General features: G+C 36.4%; 1 protein-coding gene and 1 long non-coding RNA gene across 2 annotated transcripts in view; one reads left to right on the top strand and one right to left on the bottom strand.

Moving 5' to 3' along the window:
- The window catches only part of LOC125229113 (proton-coupled amino acid transporter-like protein pathetic), a 54,514-nt gene extending 48,605 nt beyond the window's left edge, over positions 1 to 5,909 (bottom strand). The window contains exon 1 of the mRNA XM_048133893.1: positions 5,422 to 5,909. Coding sequence (XP_047989850.1) covers positions 5,422 to 5,909 — 488 coding nt within the window. The remainder of the gene's footprint in view (positions 1 to 5,421) is intronic.
- A 14,163-nt stretch (positions 5,910 to 20,072) lies between these two features.
- LOC125228541 lies at positions 20,073 to 20,940 on the top strand. The gene is made up of 2 exons (XR_007177302.1): positions 20,073 to 20,407; positions 20,531 to 20,940. It is a non-coding gene; the product is annotated as an uncharacterized LOC125228541 (long non-coding RNA).
- The last annotated feature ends 3,601 nt before the right edge of the window (positions 20,941 to 24,541 follow it).

Here is a 24,541-nt window from a genome sequence, read left to right as displayed (position 1 = left end):
TAGGCCCTTTGAGTACGACCTAGGCAGGTATGTAGTTTCGCAATAACCTAGGCGTGTACAGTGAGCGGAACCGATAAGGATCAGGGCTTGGAGTCGCCTTTACTGTGTTCTAAACACGATTATGGGGTACGGGTATTAAATATTTCGAAATTTCCATGAATAACTAAATCATGTGTTTGACGTTCTAGAATAAGTACTTTACTCGATAGCATTTTAAACTCACGTTCTGTTTCCTTTTCCATATATTCCGCTGTATAGAAATTGATTACGAGTAAATGGTTACACACAAGTTTTTAAAGTTTATTAAAATTTTTGTTCACTTCTATCGCCCTTTGGAAAACTCATTTTATCCATTTCTCAAGGCCAAATAAGACCTACCGCAATCGACTTTCTGCGTTTTGCCTGTCACTTACGGAGTAATTCACAAGTACGACAGAGATATAATCCGATCGTGGTTTTGCGGGAAGCCTTTTGATCTTACGCAAAAAAAAAAACTTTTGCTGTAACTCGATGAATGGACTTAAAAGTAGGGATGTACCGACTATTGATTTGCCGACTAGGCCGACTACCGACTAGTCGGCGCTTGAGTGGCCGATTAGTCGGCTGACTAGTCGGCTAGTCGGCCAAACCATAATGCTTTTTATGATTTTTTACAGGTTTAAAGGTTCATGCCAATATTTATATACATTTTCCATTTTTAACAAGCAGCATGGCTTAGTGGGTAGTGATCCTGCCTATGAAATCTATAATCCTAGGTAGGAAATTTATTTCTGTGATGATTACAGACATTTGTTTTGACAAAAAAAGGAACTTTACGAATAGGTACATAATGCAACCATAATTTTCAGCTGATAATTTAGTTCTGTACTGTTTTTCTATCAGTAATAAAGTGCCGACTAATCGGCCTTTTTGCCGACTAGTCGCCGACTAATCGCCGACTAGAAATGTGGCCGGATAGTCGGCGACTAGTCGGTACATCTCTACTTAAAAGCTTAATTTTCTTGACCTCCTTAATGACTGTCACGTCGGACGTCGGACTATTGGAAGAGTTTAAAGACCTGGGGGGTTACCATGACGTACTAAAGGCGTTCAGATTAGGTTGAGAGAAAGAGACACAGCTATAGCAGTTACATAGCTCCGTCCCTCTCTCTCAACCTAAACTGAACGGCTTTAGCACGACATGGTAACCCCCCTGTTCACTTTTTAACTGACGTCTTTGGGAATTTTCAGAACTTGGGACCCCGAATTAGCGTAAGTTGTTAACAAAAATTAACTCACTATCAGTTTTGTGAAGATAATTAAGCATGCAATCTCTATAAAAATATTGTTTTGTGTTAATTACATAAATTTTAATCGATACTCTACATTCAGAATGTGAAAAAAGTAAATTTTTAGACAGATTTGATGCTTAATTATCGTCACAAAACTGACAGCGAGTTAATTTTTGTTAACAACTTACGCTAATTGGGGGGTCCCAAATTCTGAAAATGCCCCTTTACGCAGAAGAAGGAGGTTGTGTTCAAGAGGATAGTTTCCTCTCGTTTTTCCAAATTCAAAATCGGAAAAACTGGCCTGGGTCTTATGAGGATAATGCCAATATAAGCCTCGGAAGGTAAATACTTCCGATAACCTTTTCATTGTGAAACTGAATGGGCGATTGTATTCATTGGCTTCGACTTTCGACCTTCGTGGATGTGTTCAATGAATACAAATATGCGTAATAAATGTCAAATGGATGGTGACTGTGGCGAATTTTATTGTTAATCTGACAACCATAGGTGTCACCCATTATTACGTCACACTTTTGAGTTCATGCACCCAAACACGTCACATTTTTAATATGAAAAAGTTAGTCACTCTTGACATGACCCTCCCGTTTGCGGTAACGTAATAAATGAATGATCCCTAAACGTTGTGACTGTTGGATATGACATAATGCCATAGCTGGGCATTAACTCGTTAATCCGTTAATCGTTAATTAACGAAGTTAACATTTTGGTTAACGGATTAACTTTTAAGTTAACTTTAAAAAATGTTAACGGATTCGTTAACTTCCGTTAAATTTCTTCGAGTCCGTTAATCGTTAATCCAGTTCCGCACGCGCCGAGTAAAACTTGCTCTGACCGCTACTGTAAAAGCCCGGAGTACGGCGAAACCTAGGATTTTCCCGAAAATTCAGTCTACATATCAATTGGTGCCTTTGGATCACTTGTTCGAGACCTGCTAAAGTTTATTAGTCCTACTGCATCCATCACTAACTGCGAAACAGAATGTAAATCATCAGGCACGACGCATGGCACATAAATCACGCAACCGACGCATCAAGCCAGAGTTCGGCGGGCGACGCTATCTACCAAGTTACCGTGGATCACAACTTCGATTAGAGGTGTCTCAATCCGAGGAACCTACGCACCATGACTACGACCGCTTGAATGACCCAATACCTACGGGTCTAAGGTAAAACCTAGGACTTACCGAAACAACGTATATATAAGTCCAAAGAGAACAATACCTATTTATTAACATTTCGCTTTTACCAATTGGCAGCTGGGATTTTTCAAGAGATTTTGGCAATCTTCGGTCTTTTACAGTAACATAATAAACTTACCCAAAAACTTAATAGTTGATAACTGATGCAACTAGCTACAGTAAAATATTTTTTTATCACGATTAACGGATTATCGATTAACTTTAACTTCCGTTAAATTTGTTGAAATGTATCGCTTTAACGATTAACGAAGTTAACTTTTATAGTAACGGATTAACGATTATCGAAGTTAACTATTTGATTAACGGTGCCCAGCTATGCATAATGCCAACAATTACATAATATTTACTTGCAGGAAAAGTATGACTCCCTGTAAAGTACGAAAAACCATACCTATAAACCATAATCATAATCATACCATATTTTCGTTTGGATGGCACTACATTTTTGGTTGATAATCGGTTAGCTTAATAAAAAAGAAACCAAATAAAAAAATCAAGGCTTTATATGTATTTTTAAATTAGGTATCACATAATTTATGTCATAGAAGTACAGTTATTATTCAAAAATATTTATAGCTTTAGCTGTTTACATCACCTAATATAATAGCATGTTAAGTTTTTAATTCATAGCAAAGATAATAAATATAGAGAATTATTGTCTGTACAAACAATTATTAATTAATTTATTTATTTATTTAAACTTTATTGCACAGTAAAAAAAATGTACAAAAGGCGAACTTAATGCCAGAAGGCATTCTCTATCAGCTAACCTTTGGGCCAAACAGAGATCTTTAACAGCTTTTTAATAGGTGCAGGAAATGTCTGCCATGTGTGAATTATCTGCCATCTTTGGACACAGGATTAAAGTTTTCAGCACCTCCGTTTTGATAATTTGACTCTTATCTCTTAACTTATTCATCAAACAATGAGGAGGCACACTGACATTTTATCCCGCCAGGTGGCGCCTGTGCTAGTGTCTAGGCATATCACTGTCATTCATAAGTGGGAGAGAGAAAAAAATATCTTCTTCTCGCTGATATGAAATACAAGTATGAAATTCTTTATTTTTGTGCAATGGACTATTAAGGTGTCGCCATCTGTCATAATCTTAAGAGTGTGCCGCCTCAATGGCAATGTTATTTTATAAATAAGTCGAATAAGAAAAGTTTTGAATCCAGCTCTACAGTATGGTTTTATTTGTCTATAAAATACAGGTAAAACCACTTCAGAATATCAGCCTACGCAGAATTAAATTACAGTAAAAATAAACAGTACTTGATCTTAAACCAAAATTGTCGAATTTCTTTCCCTGGATTATGAACGTTATAAGTAGAAAATATTTTGACAAAATTACGAGTCGATGTAGTTTGACCACAGTTGTGAGTAGGTATGCCTTTAGATTTAAATTGTTTGAATTTTTCATTACTATCTACTTATATATGTTAGTAGGAGTATAGTTTAATAACCATGGTAGGTACTTTTTGTATTCCGAATTCTTACAAAAATAAAAAAGTAAAAAAAAAATTCGTAGGGTCTCCGGCGTGGATAAAAATCTTTCTTTACTTTATATCCACAGAAAGGAAAAAGGGCTTCGATATCGTTTTATTCTGTGCAAGATAAAAATAAAAATAAAATCTTACAACCGGTCTGGCCTAGCGCGTAGTGACCCTGCCTGCTACGCCGCGGTCCTGGGTTCGAAACCCGGTAAGGGCATTTATTTCTGTGATGAGCACAGATATTTGTTCCTGAGTCATGGATGTTTTCTATGTATATATTTGTATATCATATATATGTATATATCGTCGCCGTAGAGCGAAAAGTCACCAAATCACAAAATGGCCAAAATTTACTTGTATATGTCATCAAAATAGCATTTTTTTTCTCCAAATTTGAGTCTTATTGCGGTAGCAATAGAGATCATAGTTCTAATTTTACAAAGTTAAAGAACTAACTAAAAACCCACCTCGGATTCAATATTTTAGTCGAAAAATACCTAATTCTTTTATACTTTTTTATACTTCTTTAAACTTATTTATGGGCGTACCTAAGTCATTTTAGTTATTTTTCCCAAACTATTACTAAACGATTTAACCACGAAGAACCTCATTCAAAAAGTCACTTAATATACTTAGTTACTTTTAGAATACCTGGTATGTAAAAAGTGTGAAAGCGAAAATTAACTAACTCTGTTTAGTTATTTTTTATTTATAGTTGTAAGGCAATGTACATCATTTAACCAAAACGATAATTAATTAAACAGTTTTAATGAGTTTAACCCTACAAAAAAATGTAGAATACAATAACTAATCATATTTAATTAATTTTACAATAAAGACTGTACTGTACTCCGACGTGATTTGATTGAATTTCGCTCGCAAGTTAGTGACTTTTCGGCCAGTGCCGCGGGCCCCCGCACCGATACCGCACCGACGCGACTCCCCCCGCCGCGTCCTCCGGCCAGTCGTTGCGCATGAGCAAACTAGGGCAAACCTTGGCTTATTGATGATACGTAGTTATTCGGTGATATCTGGTTATTATCTCGATTTGTGGGCACAGTGAAGAGATAAAACCTATAAAATCATTACGAATTAATTCGGAACATCCGACAGCAGTTGATGGTGGTGATTTTATAGGTTTTATCTCCTCACTGGGCTCACAAATCGAGATAATAACCAGATATCACCGAATAACTACGTATCACCAATAAGCCAAGGTTTGCCCTACTTACTATATATATTTTTTTGGATTCTGCTTAATATTTTAGGAACAAATTAAATCACGTCATTTCAAATTTTGCAAACACTTTATTAAAATAAAATAAACATCAAATCAAATTAAAATGGTCTCTAATTATATTAAAATCATCATTAGAAAATCCATAAAAATTAACATGGTCTTGCTAAAATAGCTTTCTTTACGCATCACAGTCACTCTTCGTCCTCGTCATCTGGTTCTGTGACATCAGGCTCACACAATCTGTCAATAACTGTCTTATTGGTCGGCAGACTTTGGTACCATGAATGAAGCTCTCGAGGAATAACTCCCTTAGTGCATAAATTTAAGAGATCTTTTTTTTTCGCCTCAGATATAGGCAATGCCTGTGGATATGCCTTTGGAATGGGATAGTCTTTTTTTATCTTATTGGTCCAGTCCTCGGCGTCGTCATGGTTGTCTGGTTCATCAGGTACACGCCCCTTGCGCCTCTTTGTGCATCTCAGCGGCTTTGGCGGGCCACCGTAAATCTGTTGGACATTAAATTCAGAGTAGGGGCCCTCATGGCTGTAGCGAAATTTGACTACACCAGGACGCTGCTTCTCAAATCTGAGACACTTAAATTTAAGCCACGCCAATTTGTTGCCATCAGTGTCGTGTGTCGTATTTCTAACGAAAGCTTCATTCAACGCCCTGACATCGAGCATTTCGTCGTGAAGTAACTCTTTTACATTCGTACCTTTATCAAAATGACAACACTGACAACCAATAATGAAAGCCGCTAGAAATTTCATGTCGTTCTCACTATGACTAGGTACCTACAGTCACCGGCAGTAGTATCTTCCGACAATAAGGTCGCAAAAATATGTGACGCGCTCTTATTTGTAGGGTTAGAAGAGCGAGTCACATATTTTTGCCGCCTTCATGTAGGAAGATACTATTGCCGGTGACTGTACGAAGTGTGGAAGGAATTGAATTTCGTAACCGTATATTACTTGAATGCGGATTATTATATTTGAGTAAATAATTGAATAAACATGTAATGGTTGTTGTATAGTATGTAAAAAAGCATATTGTTATTAGGCACACACACCGGCAAGCCTTAGTCATCACACCGATATAACAAAATTTTACTTGTTTCGTTCCACATAATCCTGTTCCTTTTGGCTTACCACATACAAGTACTTCTAAACTGGAACCTATAAAATATTATTTCATTTTATAAATATACACTGGTCAAAAAGAGAAATAAAAAAACAAAGTGTGATGTAAAGCTGCATTTTTTGTATGTTATGTGGGGTCCTTGGGGGAATGTAGGACTATATTTTGCAAGCAAAAAAATGGTGTGCTAACTTCGTAATTTAAAAAAAAAAGTAAAAAAATCAGACTTTTTTTGGTTTTTGCCGTTTTATTAAAAAACTATGTATTTTTGGTCAAAAGTTGCGTTGTAATGTTGAAAGCGCATTAAATTCCAAACAGTTTGACATCTTTTTTATCAATGTCCGTCAAATATTTTTTGAGATATGAAGCGTCAAAAAAGAGCATTTTTTCCCTTTCTATGAAAATATTCATTTTGCTAATATTTTGAGACAGATATCAGCAAAACAACTCAGGCTATTACATAAATTGTAAAATAAAAATGTAGAAAATTTCAATAAGACCAAAAAAGTGCCAGTTATTTTAATAAATAGGATTATATCATAAGTCTAGTATAACTGGATCAGAAATAATCGGTGGATGGTAATGGCCAAATGGGATAGTTTCTTATATTTACAGGAGGCGTAGCGGAGAACGAATTATTATTATTTGGGGGCTGTTCAAGTATTACTCAGACACATATTTGCGTATATCAAATCAACATTTATTTAGTAAGTTTACGGTCAGAAAGACGTATGCGTAGACGCTTGGCGGAAAAAAAATTTTACGAGTAGAAAACCCTCATTAATTGAATCAGATTGTTCCGAAATTGTTCTTGTACGGACTGGTTTTTAAAGCATATCACTGAGGGTCAATAACATCGATGCAATCTCACGAGCGTTGTCGTGGACGTGCCCGAATCATAGTATTCTCCGTTTAACGAAATATCAGTACATAGTATATGTTGTATTGCACGCGCAGGTCTCTTACCGCCGCGCAGGTGTAGTCGGATCATAACTCGACAGTATACACGCTTGTACAAAAACTGAGGAACAGCTGTCTTTTTACGCTGTCACTACATTTGACGAATCTTCTAGCCAACATGTTTGCCCTTACTGCGGTGGCTCGCCTCTGCCTTTCTATGTCCTCCTGGTCTTTTAAACTGGACAACAAGATGTGGCCAAGATATTTGACTTCGTGTACTCTCCGCAATTGAACTCCATCAAGCAAAAGAGGTGGTAGATGTGTGGGCATATGTGCTGCCTCCATGAGCATAAATGCAGACTTGTCCGGATTGTATCTCATGTAAAGTTGTGCCATTCCCGAGAACGTTCTCCCGTTTGTATGGGAAATGTTCTCTGAAGAGAATATTCTCCATAGTAAAATGAGAACGTTCTCGAGAACGGCACAACTCTAATCTCATGTTATGCTGGCTGGCGTATCTCTCGCATTCTGCAAGTAACTTACGCATAGCTCCCACAGATGGTGCTAGTAGGACCATATCGTCTGCATATGCGATGTGATTTATCATTTGCCCATTGATGGAGCAGCCAACCTAGGTACTGGTCAAAGCCTGCGACAGCCCATCCTTGTACACGCTGAAGAGAGCTGGAGACATACTGCCTCCTTGTCTCACGCCACAGTTTAGCCCGCTGGCTGTGGACAGAGTTGACTTCCATCTTACTACGTTCTTCTGCTGGGAATACCACTTCTCCAGTATCTTAATAATTGGCGTGGGCGCTTTCCGTTCCCGTAGTTTACTTCACAGCAATTGGTGGTCAAATACAACTCAAGTGGATTTTCTATCACCAGAGGAGTTGTGCCATCAAGATGCAGAACCAGGAAAATGTAACTAATTCTGTTTTATTTTTCTAATTTACTAAACTTCAAAATTTTACTGTATTTTTTTTCTTCATTAGTAATAGTCAAATCGATGCAAAGTTAGCTTAGACAATTTTTTCAGATAAACGGATATCAAAGAAAGTAAGATCGAATAGATAGCACTTTCAACCCAAAACTTTTAGCGTAAACTATTTTATCTTAACCAATCTACCAGACTCTTGGCTTCTCTATTTATAGATTTTTTTTTGTTTACCAAAGTAACTATTCGTCTTACTGACCTTTATTTGCACTAAAACTAAAGCAAAATAAATTTTATACAATGTTATATTGCAATATATATCATATCATGAAGTATTTTGCAGATATTTGTCTAAAAATATTGACAAAACGCTACATTTTATAAATGCGTCAAAAATTAACCTTTTTTGACGCTTCATATCTCGAAAACTATTTGACGGACATTGATAAAAAAGATGTCAAACTGTTTGAAATTTAATGCGCTTTCAACATTACAAAGCAACTTTTGACCAAAAACGCATAGCTTTTTAATAAAAAAATAAAAACCATAAAAAGTCCGATTTTTTAACTTTTTTTTTTAAATTACGAAGTTAGCACACTTTTTTTTTGCTTGCAAAATATAGTCTTACATTCCCCCAAGGACTCCAAATAACATACCAAAAATCCAGCTTTACATCACACTTTGTTTTTTTAGCCGATTTTCATGTAAGATTTGACCGGTGTAATAATGTTTGATAAAAATACAACTAAATAACTAACTGATACCAAAAAAACTTACCTCGTTATCCAAATCATCTTTCTTTTTCACCAAATCCACAATTAACTTAGCACGTTTCATACTTAATCTCGGTACACGCAATTGTTATGAAGAAAATTATTATGCTTTTTTACATACTATAAGTACAACAACCATCACATGTTTATTCAATTATTTACTCAAATATAATAATCCGCATTCAAGTAATATACGGTTACGAAATTCAATTCCTTCTACACTTCGTACAGTCACCGGCAATAGTATCTTCCTACATGAAGGCGGCAAAAATATGTGACTCGCTCTTCTAACCCTACAAATAAGAGCGCGTCACATATTTTTGCGGCCTTATTGTCGGAAGATACTACTGCCGGTGACTGTAGGTACCTAGTCATAGTGAGAACGACTTGAAATTTCTAGCGGCTTTCATTATTGGTTGTGTTGTGTTGTCATTTTGATAAAGGTACGAATGTAAAAGAGTTACTTCACGACGAAATGCTCGATGTCAGGGCGTTGAATGAAGCTTTCGTTAGAAATACGACACACGACACTGATGGCAACAAATTGGCGTGGCTTAAATTTAAGTGTCTCAGATTTGAGAAGCAGCGTCCTCGTGTAGTCAAATTTCGCTACAGCCATGAGGGCCCCTACTCTGAATTTAATGTCCAACAGATTTACGGTGGCCCGCCAAAGCCGCTGAGACGCACAAAGAGGCGCAAGGGGCGTGTACCTGATGAACCAGACAACCATGACGACGCCGAGGACTGGACCAATAAGATAAAAAAAGACTATCCCATTCCAAAGGCATATCCACAGGCATTGCCTATATCTGAGGCGAAAAAAAACGATCTCTTAAATTTATGCACTAAGGGAGTTATTCCTCGAGAGCTTCATTCATGGTACCAAAGTCTGCCGACCAAAAAGACAGTTATTGACAGATTGTGTGAGCCTGATGTCACAGAAACAGATGACGAGGACGAAGAGTAACTGTGATGCGTAAAGAAAGCATTTTAGCAAGACCATGTTAATTTTTATGGATTTTCTAATGATGATTTTAATATAATTAGAGACTATTTTAATTTGATTTGATGTTTATTTTATTTTAATAAAGTGTTTGCAAAATTTGAAATGACGTGATTTAATTTGTTCCTAAAATATTAAGCAGAATCCAAAAAAATATATATAGTAAGTAGGGCAAACCTTGGCTTATTGGTGATACGTAGTTATTCGGTGATATCTGGTTATTATCTCGATTTGTGAGCCCAGTGAGGAGATAAAACCTATAAAATCACCACCATCAACTGCTGTCGGATGTTCCGAATTAATTCGTAATGATTTTATAGGTTTTATCTCTTCACTGTGCCCACAAATCGAGATAATAACCAGATATCACCGAATAACTACGTATCACCAATAAGCCAAGTTTTGCCCTAGTTTTTAACTAACACGTATTTTCACTCTATCACAGCAGTCATAATTCAACTAACTCTACTTAGTTAAGTCTAAACACACTAAAATGTGTGCAAATAATCATTAACTTCGTTCAAAAAATCACTAAGTCATAATTAAGGTGTAATATTTAAGGGCAAAAATTAATTATCGCCTTTAGCTCCTAAATCGTTAGTGTGAATAATATAAATCCATTTTGATCCCAAAGAATAGCAGTTTCCAATTAATAAACAGATATAAAACCACAATTTCATCTGAAGATAATTTCAGTAAAAATTATTTTAATTATTTTTTTCTTTAAACTCTCATAACTCAAAATGACCAATGAACGATTTGGTGACTTTTCGCTCTACGGCGACGATATATACATATATATATATTTCTCCCTGATCCCTATATGACAGGTTAACCTAGTTTAGGGCTCAGGACATTCCAAGGCTATTTTACATTAACTCCATATATATATATATATATATATATATATATATATATATATATATATATATATATATATATATATATACGAGTATATCGTTGTCTGAACCTGAAACATAAGCCTTCTTGAGCTTACCGTGGGACTAAGTCAATTTGTATAAGAATGTCCTATAATATTTATTTATTTATTTATAAAGGGTTAATGGAGAATCGACTATCCACTTTCCTCCTAAGAAGACACGACACGTTCATAATTTATTCTAGTACAAGCAGATGTCACAACACTGTCACAATTCAGTTACAGTGTTGTGATTTCTGCTTGAATATAGCACATTCAAACAGAAATCACAATCTCGAATGTAAACTAAGGAATTTAATTAGGTTTTCCTATTTTGAATTGTATTCCTGCTTGTAGCAAAATGTTACACGTGTGTGTGTTTTCTTCGACTCATTTATTCATTGTATTGCAATACTTACTCTTAATAAAATAAAAAATAAAGTGGACGTAGATCTGTATTATATACGGTGTAGGTATACTTATTGGAATAATTGAATAAATAGCCATAAAATAATGTTGTAGCATGGAACTCGTATCAGTTTTCACAGCCAGTTTTGAGATAAACATAAGCTAAACAACATTAAGTTCACGCTGAATGATGCTCGCAATAAAAAATCAGTATTCACATGATTCAAACCTTAATGTAAATGCTCCAGAATTTATATGAATCTGATATATCATTGTAAAAGGTGACATAAGTTTTTATGTGTACTAAAAGGGAGCTCAGTAGTCATTACCTTCTTTTAAAAATGTAACTTCCTAGCTTTTAAACTATATTTTAAGATGCATGATATTTGCTCGATGCTTCCAGTCAGAAAAAAAAATAAAAGAAACTCGGTTAAAATACTGTGTAATTGTATTGTGTTAATTATTGACCTTGGCCGAAATGTCATGAACGCCTCGTGCAATAACAACATGAGTAAACAATAAATAAAAGAGGCTTGACTATGAATTTCGCTTTTTTATCCTCCTGGGGTTCAATGTCCTAATACTAGGACAAAATACCTACGGTGAGATTTGAATCTACGTTAAATGGAATTGAGTTGCTTTTGTGTTGGTTCGTTAGATTCTCAAACAAAAGAATATCAGCCCTGTTTTCCAGTGCCATTGATTCAAATTTGATTGGAATTTTTTTTTGTATTATAAACTGATTTCGTATAAGGTGCATTAGGGTAATTCCGAAAGTCGTCTAATTACGAAAGTCGCTTAAAAATCACCATTATTTCCATCGTATTAAGCCCTTTCGGAATTTTCCGAGCATTTCTGTCATTTGGAATTACCCTAATGCACTTTAATACAAAAAATGCTATCTAATATGGGATATTGTGGATATAATAAAATCCTCTTTCAATCAAGAAAACGCGTGGATGTCCTATTTTATATTTCGTTGTCGTCTCATATTTTTTTGTATCCGGAAATCCGGCCGACATTTTACCTAAAGAACGCTCTTAAAGCTCAGCCACACATGCGCGTTTTGAGAGCGTAGGCGGAGCGTTAGCGGAGCGCAATCATAGCGGTGCGCCGGACGAACGCTGGCGTAGCGCCCAGCGGACGCCGACGGGAATTAACGAGCGCGGATTACGAGCGCGAATTGCGAGCGGAATGCGGGCGGATTGCGAGCGGAACGCCGGCGTTCCTCCGGCGCACCGCTATCATTGCGCTCCGCTGACGCTACGCTATCAAAACGCTTTATGTGTGGCGGAGGCTACGTACTTATTTGAAATGGATAGATCCACATCTTAGTTGGTTGTGTATCTGCCGTGAAAATAATCCATCATATTTTTTCATATAAATATTATATTAATGAGCAATAAATCTTGAGTTTTTCATTTGAATGGAATTGAAAGGAGTCCCTCTTAAATGTTTTTAGGGTTCCGTAGTCTACTAGGAACCCTTATAGTTTTGGCAAGTCTATCCGTCCGTCCGTCCATCCGCGGATAATCTCAGTGACCGTTAGCACTAGAAAGCTGAAATTTGGTACCAATATGTATATCAATCACGTCAACAAAGTGGTAAAATAAAAAGTGGAAAAAAATGTTTTGTTAGGGCACCCCCCTACATGTAAAGTGGGGATAGATTTTTTTTAATACAACCCCAACGTGTGGTGTATATTGTTGGATAGGTATTTAAAAATGAATACGGGTTTACTGAAACCGTTTTTTGATAAAATTAATATTTTTAGAAATAATCGCTCCTAAAGTAAAAAAAGTGTCCCCCCCTCTAACTTTTGAACCATATGTTTTAAAAATATGACAAAAAATCACAAAAGTCGAACTTTATAAAGACTTTCTAGGAAAATTATTTTGATCTTGATACGTTAAACAGTTTTTGAAAAAAAAATACGGGAAACTACGGAACCCTACACTGAGCGTGGCCCGACACGCTCTTGGCCGGTTTTTTATTAGGTACCGTTTGAACATTTGGTCTAGGGCAGTAGGTACTATAAATTATTTATTGTACATTATTTGCCGTTAACACTTAGGATTAGGTTATCCATACTAGACATACGTATTATAAATGGGAAAGTGTGTGTGTCTGTTTGTCCGTCTATCACGGCAAAACGGAGCGACGAATTGACGTGATTTTTTAACTGGTGATGCAAGGGATGGAGAGTGACATAGGCTACTTTTTGTCTCTTTCTAACTGCCCTCTTCCCTCAAATGGGGGGTGGAAGTTTATATGGAGCATTCCACTATTTTCGAATTTAACGCGAGGGAAGTCGCGGGCAAAAGCTAGTAATATATAAATAGAATAGAATAGTTTATTTTCTAAAGGTTTTACAGTGGAAACTGTATAAGTGGAATCGCAAGGGACCGGCTGTTTAGTTTCGCTTATCCGGGTTTTCCATTTGTCCAGTTTTCCACTTAACCAGGTTCAAATGAAGCGTTTTCTCACTTACAGAGGCTCTCGCTAATAGAGGTTGACGATGCTAGTAATGTCGCTTATAGAGGTCACGTATATGGTCAAATAAATATGTATCTTTTATTTAATATGCATGTAGATATAAATTAACAAAAGAATAGGTATGTAATCCTGCCTTGAAAAAGCAATACTGTAAATAATCCACAATACTGTTATACAAAAACAAAACTCTTTCCTTTGTTATGAAGTAACTTAAACGAAATCACTCCTAATTAATATTTATTTATTAAATGCAAGAGAAACCAGTATGGTTAAATAAATCAATATATCGATTGTACTTTAATGAAAAATAATGTTAACGAAACAAACTACTCTCCTTGTGGTGATTTATTAAAAATACAAATTTTATAACGCCAAGCTTTTCCACTCATAGAGGTTTCGGAGACGACTGCTTCCAGTTGCAGAGGTAAAAATAAGAAATTTACGAAAAAATGGATTCCGCTTATAGAGGTCCCAAAATTCCACTTATAGAGGTAATTCGTTGCTAAGGGACTGGGACCGAGAACTTGGGACCACTTAAAGAGGTTTTCCACTTACCCAGGTTCCACTTATCCAGTTTTCACTGTACTAAATAGGTTACACCAGTATCGCGGGGAACCAATTACAATTTTGTATCTGAGTTTCGTTAGGTACATGCAAACTATCTAAGTTAACACAAAAATACACAAAAATATTAAGGCTATTACACTCAGATTGAAAGGTAAGTTGTTAAGTTACTATACAAAATTGCTTCTGTCTCTATGTAACTCAGTGACTGGAGTAGTTTAAAAGTTGTATATTTGGCCTCATTTACACTACTGCCTTTTATATCACAGTACTTGAGAATAGCGTTGTAATATTATAATGTTTCTTCTACCGGATCTTAGAGCATCAGATGTAACCTGACAATCCGACTGCGTTTACAAGGTAAACTGGCGTTTTCCTCCTTATGATAATGATTCCGTCATCACACAGGGTCATATTACTTTACGTACCGTGGGAGCTATTCAAAGGGACTGTTTGATTTGGTTTGATCCAGAACCTGTGTCACGAATGCTGTATTAGCTATTTCTTTTTTTTTTATCAATATCGGGAGACACCTTACACAGATCAACCTAACCCCAAACTTAGTAAAGCTTGTACTATGGGTGCTAAGCGACGATATACAATACATACTTATATAGATAAATACATACTTATATGTTACACAGAAAACATTCATGACCCAGGTACAAATATCTGTGCTCATCACACAAATAAATGCCTTTACCGGGATTCGAACCCGGGACCGCGGCTTAGCAGGAAGGGTCACTACCAACTACGCCAGACCGGTCGTCAATTTCAGTTAAGATATTATGTCAAATTGTAACGTAAATAGTTCTCTGTTTATTCGTTTTTAGCAAGAACGATATTTACCGGGACTGACAAATCTCATACAAAAAAAAGTATAATACCCCTGAAATGTATGGGCCTTTTAGGGATAAAACTAGATGGCGCTGTTTCGCAGTGGCAAATATCATATTTTTCACTTTTTTTTTGATTTGGATTATGTGGTTTCTACTCAGAATCGCGAGCTTTTTCAATCCTAATAGGAGAAAAAAAGTGTCCCAAGGTTTTTTTCCATTCCGTTACCATTATTTCATACATTATGTATGCCGGTAACGGAATGGAAGGTTTGAATAATTTATGGAAATCTTGGATTTTTTTTCTCTCCTATCAGGATGGAAAGACCTCGCGACCCTGAGTATGAATCGCGTAAAAAATACCCATGTTACAAAAAAGTGGGGCAGACAACAAATTAATCAAGTTTGCCCACCACTAGTTATACAACACTGTATTTGTGTATAACTGATGCCATAGAAAAGCGCTCGTGCAAATACGGATTTGTCTTATATTGTAAACAACTTGGGTAACCGGTTTTATGAATAGCCTTGAAACCTTATGGTTAATCCCCATTAGCATAACAGCTGTTTTTAAATTTAGTTATAATCATCCGGGTCGTTACTTAAGCGAAGATTGTCCATTGATGTTAACGCGTGGCAATGAAAAAGAGTGATGGGTTCCTTTGTACTGTGTAAGGGCGTTTTATTTGTGTGATAAGCACAGATACTTGTTCCTGAGTCATGTTTGCATATCATTATGTTTTCTATGTATAAGTACAAGTATTTGTACCTACATTATAGGTAATATCTAGGCGACCGAGCTTCGCTAGGTTCTATTTTATTATATCACGTCTTAAGATAAAAAAAAAACTTTTATAAATACAAAAAAAAAAAACAAAAAACAAAAACTTAATTTCTGGCCGGGATTCGAAACCCTGACACCTGCGATTTGTCTGCGAACAGTAGACCAACCCCGTACGATTGAGCTAAGCGGAACCGATGCGCGCGCGGCGAAATTAACGACCATATTTTACGTTTGCTAACGAAAAACTCATGAAATCTCGAAAATTTGCGTTTTCCGGGATCTAAGTCTAGGCTAGATCGATTTTTCACCCCCGAAAACCTCCACATAACAAATTTCAGCTAAATCGTTAGAGCGGTTTCCGAGATCGTCGGTTTATATATATATATATAAATATACAAAAATTTCTCGTTTAAATGTATAAGATAAGATATATCGTTGTTCGAGTACCTACCCATAACAGAAGCCTTTTAAGTTTATCGTGGGACTCATTCAGGGTTAGAATCGATCGCTCATTAATGAGGAGGCACACTGACATTTTATCCCGCGAGGCGGCGCTTGTGCAAGTGCCTGCATGTCACTGTTATTCATATGAAAAAGAGAGAGAGAGAGAAAAAAAAATCTTCTTCAAGCTCTCACGTATGAAATTCTCTATCCGTGCAATGGACTAATAAGGTGGCGCCATCTGTCATAACCTTTGAGTGTGCCTCCTCATTACACTGTCTGAACCGCTTATAAACACTATTTACCATATTTTACAAATATGCCTATAAATATACCTCATTTCATATAAACATCACTTTTCTAACTTTAGAATTGTCAAAACTTATAGGGCAAAAATCCGGCCCCACTATCCGCCTATATGCGATAAATCAGAAATAGTATATTTGTTTAAGCGCCTCCTTGTACATAGGGCCTAATCGATTCAACCAATTCGAAATTAATCGTTAGATTTGGCAAACGATACGTCTTAGCCACATCGCAACATACTTCGAAACAAATGTGAACTTACAAATCCGGGACAATAACACTACTGCTGACACAACACTATGAGTATGGTCTAGTTTCAAGGTAAAGGTATTAACTTCCTGATTTGAGCTCTGCTTTGTCTTTAGGTATTTAAATAAATGTAGGTAAACAAAATCTACGTTCAAAAGGCTTCTTATGCCAGTTTAGTGTAATTTATGAGGTATGTACAGTCAACCAATTGGAACCCTAGTCCACGGTAGAACTATGTCATAGTGACGGTATGAATCAGATAGTAAGAAATCTCTTACTGCTTGTCATTCTGACATGGTTCTAGAGTGGCCTAGGTTCCAATTGGTTGACTGTACAGATGTAGTGCGAAAAGGGTTTCGTGCGAAACGTTCGTATTTGTCATGCTAGTTCCATCAATGTCAGTACATCTTGTACTGTGACTGACTGTAATAGCATGACACGTTCGTACGTTTCCGTAACAATACGAAGGCAAATCTTTTCCAGGTTGCTCACTGCTCAGTGATCCACTTGGTTTTTGTATGTACATAGTTGGTTAAACGCCAGATTTTGTAACTACCCGAAAATGCACAAATAATTTGTTAATGTTTTTTTTAATCCATCAATTGAATAAATAAAAAGTTACTAGTATGTGCAATCTTAAACAAAAATAATATCTGGGCAACCGAGCTTCGCTCGGTTCTGTTTCGTATCCTTGACATGTGTCGCCATCTAGTTCAAAAATGAATAGTACCTACATCGAGCGAAAGAATTCTCAGCCTTAACAACACAACTACTCCACACGAGATGGCGCGCATTTCGCCACAAAAACTCAAATAGTGTATTTTCTATTCGTTTTAGCCTTGACCTGTGTCGCCATCTAGTGTTTGCAATAAATAGTACTTACATCGACCGAAAGAATTCTGTCTTAACAGTACAACTACTGCACACGAGATGGCGCGCGAAGAAAAACGCATGAAAACTCGAAAATTCGCGTTTTCCGGGACCTAAGGATAAGTTAGACCGATTTTTCACCCCCAAAAACCCCCACATAACAAATTTCTGCGAAATCGTTAGAGCGGTTTCCGAGATCGTCAGTGTAAATAAATATATATATAAATAAATAAATAAATAAATAAATATACAAGAATTGCTCGTTTAAAAGTATAAGATATATATAAAAATTAAAACTAAAGTACTTTAAAAAATTAAAACTAAATTAAAATATATACTTACGTTATTTTAAATAGCTAAAATTATAGAGAGATTTGGAATCTCCAGTGTTGTACCCTACAACACAAAATGAAAAACTTCCCTTTGACTCAAATTACAAACGGAAGGATACCTGTAATAGATTTGACGAATGAAACTGTATTTTTCATGGTGACATTGCTGACTATATCACACCTCTTAAGGGGCTGATAACACCCAATTGCGCCAAATTGATGTTACTTGCGCAGTTAAGATAAACTATTTAGTAAGGCAAGTAAATTATATGTTATTATTCATTATATTTAAATGAACATAGCCGTACTCGATACACGATTTAATGAAATCGATAGAAAAAATTGCAAAGATTGGTCTCGAATTCGTCATTAAACTGTTCTATGGCGTTCATTTATTCACTTAGTTGTCTTTAATTAAAATTACAATAACAAATATACACATATATAAGACACTAATGAAACATATTGCACAAAGAATGCATCTTTCTATTTTATTTTAATATTTTTCCGCACTTTTCGTACCTAGCCGCCATCTTTTAGTGGCATCGCGCTCTCACTTACTCCTATACGAATAGAAAGTGTACGCTAGCGTCAAGGTCATTGGGTGTTGTCAGCGTCTTAAAGGACAAAGATTCTCTCATGCTCGCAAAGAGATTTATTGTTATTCTTACAGATGAGGGTCGAGATTCTGAGGCAGAATCATCTGTTTAACGACGCACCGCCATTTATTTCAGTTTTAGGTGCAAGCACAGACATAGAAAAAATATAGACCGAGGGTATTAAGCAGCATCTATATACTCTGCGGTATCCATTGAGGTATAATGTACTAGAGAGGACGCTGCGAACAAAAATTTTGCGCTACGAACGTAAGTCCATGGACTTATGTTGCTTCAGTCAGTCGTCCATGCGTGTGGCGTGAGGAGGTTATTTCTGCCTGCACACAAATAGAATGTAAAAATGCCTTCCTGCGCAATAAGATGCTGTTTAAGCCATACGAGAAATTGGAATGTGACGGTATCACATTTCATCGGTTTGTATATAGGTAATAGGGATGGCCAGATGTTTTATCATTTATCACGCGACCATAATTGCCTGCCTGCACTCTCATAAAGCACCTTAAATTCTCAACACGATCTTCAATTAGAACAGTGGCATCGCTTTTTCTCTGCTTTATGACATTTTATTTCAAGTCACATGTCCGTCGTCTAGGAATTTCCAGTATCCATGGGTGCAAGTTTGACTCGACTTGCAAAGACAGAATGTTCAGATGTCATTTGTTATTTTTCTAGATCATTTACTTTTGCAATTCATTTAACTGAGTAAAATTAAGCACCTTATTTCGAGTGAAATCTGGTTTTAGCGAGACGATTAATTATGAATCTGACAGGACGACATTATCAGGCTATTGCTAAATATAACATTTATAGGTAAATGATACTTTTTCTTGCGATAATGTGTAAATTATAATACTTTCATGTGTTAATATCGAAACTTCAATGGCGTACCTACATATATTATAATACTCGTGCAAAAAGGGATTTTCAACTCGTGTCGATTTAAAACACTGTCTTCGATCGTGTTTTAATTTATCACCACTCGTTTCGAAATTTTCTCTTTTTTAAACTTGTACATCGTAATGTAATAATATATTAATACTGTTGGTCAAAATTGCCCTTTTAGAATAGAATAGAATAGAATAGAAATCATTTATTCGTGACAAGTGAAAACAGAAATTATTTACACAATACAAAAATATAGGTACATACATAATAATTGCCACGAAATGGTCCCGACTCAGCATGGTGTTAGCCTGGGAGGGCCAACGCTGATCTTCCGTCGGGGCCATTGCGAGTGAAAACACGGAAAGCACACACACATCACAAACAGGATAAAAAGTTGCAAAAAAGTACACAATTTAAAATAAGACAATATTTCCAGAGTTTATAAATTATACATTAAAATAAAGGGAACAAAACAATGACAAACATTTTTAAGTGTGAACGCGACCATAATTTAACGTCAACAGCTAACAGCATCTGTGGCAACACACCAATGACGTATAGCTGTCAGCTGAAGAAGCAAAAATAACAAATATGGCCGCAGTTCACGCATAGCAATCTTTTATGGCAGAAAAGTCGAAAAATATTAACAAAGACAACATTTATTGGGACTACACTTGAATAATTTTATGTGAAAGGGCGTTTGCTAACTGGGACAAAAACTATGGTAAGTAACGCAGCGTGTGGAGTTTTAAATGAAGCTCGTCTCGAGTCTTAGGCATTCCTCGTTCATTTGGTGTTCAAGCATGGATTTTTTTAAAGTTAACTTGAAACTATGAATGCTTTGCAGGTTCCTGATCGGAGGAGGTATATTATTCCAGCAACGGCTCGCTGAATAGGAATAACTGCCCCGGAAGGCTGCCGATGCGTGCCTAGGAGTAAGAAGTCGAGTCTCAGACCGCCGGCCCCCTCGTGGCCTGCGTATGGACAGCTTCTCGTATAGATATATGGGAGACTGATACTTTATCACTCCAAAGAGTAAAGAGGCAAGGTGAAGCTTACGGCGGTGGTGCATTTTCAGCATGTAGTGCTGATTAAGGAAAGGTGACACATGGGCCCGCAGTGGTATAGAAAAACAAAAACGGGCACAAGCGTTTTGGACACGCTGTATAAGTCGCTTGGTTTTATAAAGGAGACGTGGTCCAAATACAACATCCATGTAATTTAATTTCGACAATACAAGTGACTCTACTAACCTAATACGCAGTGTTTCATTAATGAATGGTCTAATCTTATATAGAACTCTGAGTTTATAAAAGCAATTCCTGACTACATCAGCGATATGTTTCTCAAAGCGAAGACTATTATCCATTATAAGGCCCAAATTCCTGGTTTCATAAACTTGTTCTATGGGCTCTCCCAGCAGTGTGACTGTTATGGAAGGTGTGATATGAGCCAACTGGTATTTGCTTCCAAAGACTAGATACTTCGTCTTGTTTGGATTTAGCAGCAGGCAGTTATCTGATGCCCAAGAGGCTATGTTACTGAGATCAGTATTAAGTTTGAAAATGGCATCATCAATATCTGATGGCTTACATGAGATATAAACCTGAACATCATCTGCATAAATGTGGTACTTACAATGATTGATGCAAGATCCGATGTCAGCGGAGTACAAGATAAATAAAATTGGCCCGAGGATCGAGCCCTGGGGAACGCCCCTGGTTAAGCTAATTGGGTCAGAGGTTAAGGTGGAGCCGTTACAGTTAATTTTCACGAATTGGTTGCGCTTACTAAGGTAACTTTCAAACCATCTTACAGTTTTGTTCCCAAAACCATAAAAACTTAACTTTGACAGTAGTAGGTCTATATTCAAACAGTCGAAAGCCCTGGAAAAGTCAAGTAGGACTAACAGAGTACACATTCCCTTATCTTGAGAGCACAATATATCATCAGTGACATTCAGTAAAGCTGTGGTTGTACTTCGACCCTTTCTGAAACCCGACTGCACATCCGGTAGAATATTGTTGCTCTCAAGATACTTTGTGAGCTGAAAACACACAGCCTTTTCCAATATTTTGGAAATACAGGGTAATATGCTAATTGGTCTAAGGTCTCTAGGTTCTGATGGGTTAGCCGTTTTAGGCAGCGGCTGCACGACGGCCATCTTCCAGGCACTGGGAAATGTGGAAGTCATTATGGAGGTATTAATTATTTTTGTTATTAAATCAGTAGTATGTGGCAGTGTCATAAGTAGCATATTTAGAGTTATCCCATCTGACCCCTCCGCATTTGACTTTAAACTCTTAATAATCTTTAACATATTTTCTGAGGTGATAGACTCTAATTCAAAAATTGAGTCACAATACCTATGGTACTCAAAATGTGTCAATACAGATATGGGTAATACAGGATTATCCGGTAAAGCCAAAAAGTGTTTATTTATGATGGTGGGGTCATTAAAGTAAGATGGTAATTCTATGTTTTTATTTGGTAAAATAGTTGATTTAAGGGATTTCCAGAGATTTTATGGCTGTATAGCGTGCGTAATATCGTTATATGAACTAGTTTCAAATTGTATTTTGCGATTTAAAATGAATAATAGTACATTACATCAGAGGCCGGGAAAATGAGGATTTCCGGCCAAGTGGGTATATAGGGCCGGATAGGGATACGAGGCCGGGAATCCGTTTTCACGCCGAGGAATGCTTTTCTCAAACATATATGAAATAAAAAAAATGCTCTAAAGGATAATATTTTATAAAAAAAAAGTTACTTTGCAGGCCTAGGCCTAAAAAATAATATGAAATCCCTTTACAGTCCTCTCGAGTTGTTGCGCCCAAAAAGCGATACTTCCCAGCCTATTTTAAGGAACGTAAAGACAATATTTCATTGCATGTTTGAGAAAATTATATATTTTCCAGTTTCAAAATGTTCTATTCTTTAATCAAAAGCGTTGTTTCTGACGCGGGTCCATCCGGCGTATTATGCTTCCAATTGTATCACTTATCTATGATAAAGTATCCGTCACGTTTTGGCGAGTATATCAGTGTGAGAGTGACAGAGAGTGTCCTATCCACGTGGATTAGTTATAAAATTGGAAGCATAATACGCGCATGTCCATGAGCAACCAGTTTGTGTGACATCATCAGTTATGTGTCATTTTAAATGTCGGTGTAACGTTCGATTTGGCCTGTAAACCTAGCTTTCTAGACGTTATATTTATCATAGCCGTACTACTCGTAGTACATACAGAGTGGGGCCTGTAACAAAGGCGAAGAATTGAACTGTAGGCTGTTCTCCTTATACTGATCAACATTTGTTCAGTGACTTTTAAAAATTATGAAGTCTTTAAATTTTTAATTTTTCATACAAAATAAATATTAGCTTCAATGTACGCCATTATTGTTGTCATTGACGTTGTCTGTCACACTTTAGACTTAACAGAATTCGCAATACATTACCTCTTAGAAAAAACTTTCAAGGGTGATAAAAATCAAAATAAAAGTTATTTTTAAAAGTCGCCGAAAAAATGTTGATCAGTATAAAGAGAATAGCCTAGAGTTCAATTCTTCGCCTTTGTTACAGGCCCCACTCTGTATATATGTATTTCTACGTACCTAACCTATATGTTGATAAGTGCCACAGGTTATACTTGACCTTCTTTTATGTACTTACGTATGATGAAAATAGACAGAAATCATAGGTCTACAAAGTGGCATAATTCTAAGGAAAACTTACTATAGGTAGGTACCCATTTTTAGGGTTCCGTAGTCAACTAGGAACCCTTATAGTTTCGCCATGTCTGTCTGTCCGTCCGTCCGTCCGTCCGTCCGTCCGCGGATAATCTCAGTAACCGATAGCACTAGAAAGCTGAAATTTGGTACCAATATGTATATCAATCACGCCAATAAAGTACAAAAATAAAAAATGGAAAAATATGTTTTATTAGGGTACCCCCCCCTACATGTAAAGTGGGGACTGATATTTTTTTTCGTCCCAACCCCAACGTGTGATATATTGTTGGATAGGTATTTAAAAATGAATAAGGATTTACTAAGATCGTTTTTTGATAATATTAATATTTTCGGAAATAATCGCTCCTAAAGGAAAAAAAGTGCGTCCCCCCCTCTAACTTTTGAACCATATGTTTAAAAAATATGAAATAAATCACAAAAGTAGAACTTTATAAGGACTTTCTAGGAAAATTGTTTTGAACTTGATAGGTTCAGTAATTTTTGAGAAAAATACGGAAAACTACGGAACCCTACACTGAGCGTGGTCCGACACGTTCTTGGCCGGTTTTTATGCTTTAGTCCCCATCGGAAGCCGGAGCGCGTCGCTAGTTTCTGATAAATTAAATAGGTAGGTAACTTACTTTTAAAGGGCAGCTCGGGACCAAACTTGTTATTTCTATATTATTCTATATTAGTATATCTATATTTATGTTCCATGTATGGAAAATATCTCGATAATTGAAAACAAGTACGTATTGCAGGTATCAAAATTTCGGGTCGTGGTGTCAATGACCCTGGTCTGGTGTGGCAAATAAGAAAAAAAGCGGAAAAAAAACGAAAAAAACATCTGCGGGAGATTGAGGATGAGGAAAACCAAATTATAAATAAATAAAGATTATTAAGGCCGTTATCTTTAACTTTTTATGTCCTATTTTTCTTAACTTATCTTTTGTTTGCGGGAGTTATGAATACACTTATCACCATGGAGATCTTTGTGCAACTACCCCCTATGACCCTTATTCAAGACCTTTTCGACCGTCTTCATTTGTTTGATGATGTGGCTTAAGGGTAGCTTATGTACTTATACATAATTATTTTATATTAGACACACTATAAAAAAAAAT

The sequence above is a fragment of the Leguminivora glycinivorella genome, chromosome 8, assembly GCF_023078275.1.
Source record: "Leguminivora glycinivorella isolate SPB_JAAS2020 chromosome 8, LegGlyc_1.1, whole genome shotgun sequence".
NCBI classification, from domain to species: Eukaryota; Metazoa; Arthropoda; class Insecta; order Lepidoptera; family Tortricidae; genus Leguminivora; species Leguminivora glycinivorella.
This window is presented reverse-complemented; position numbering and strand designations above follow the sequence as displayed.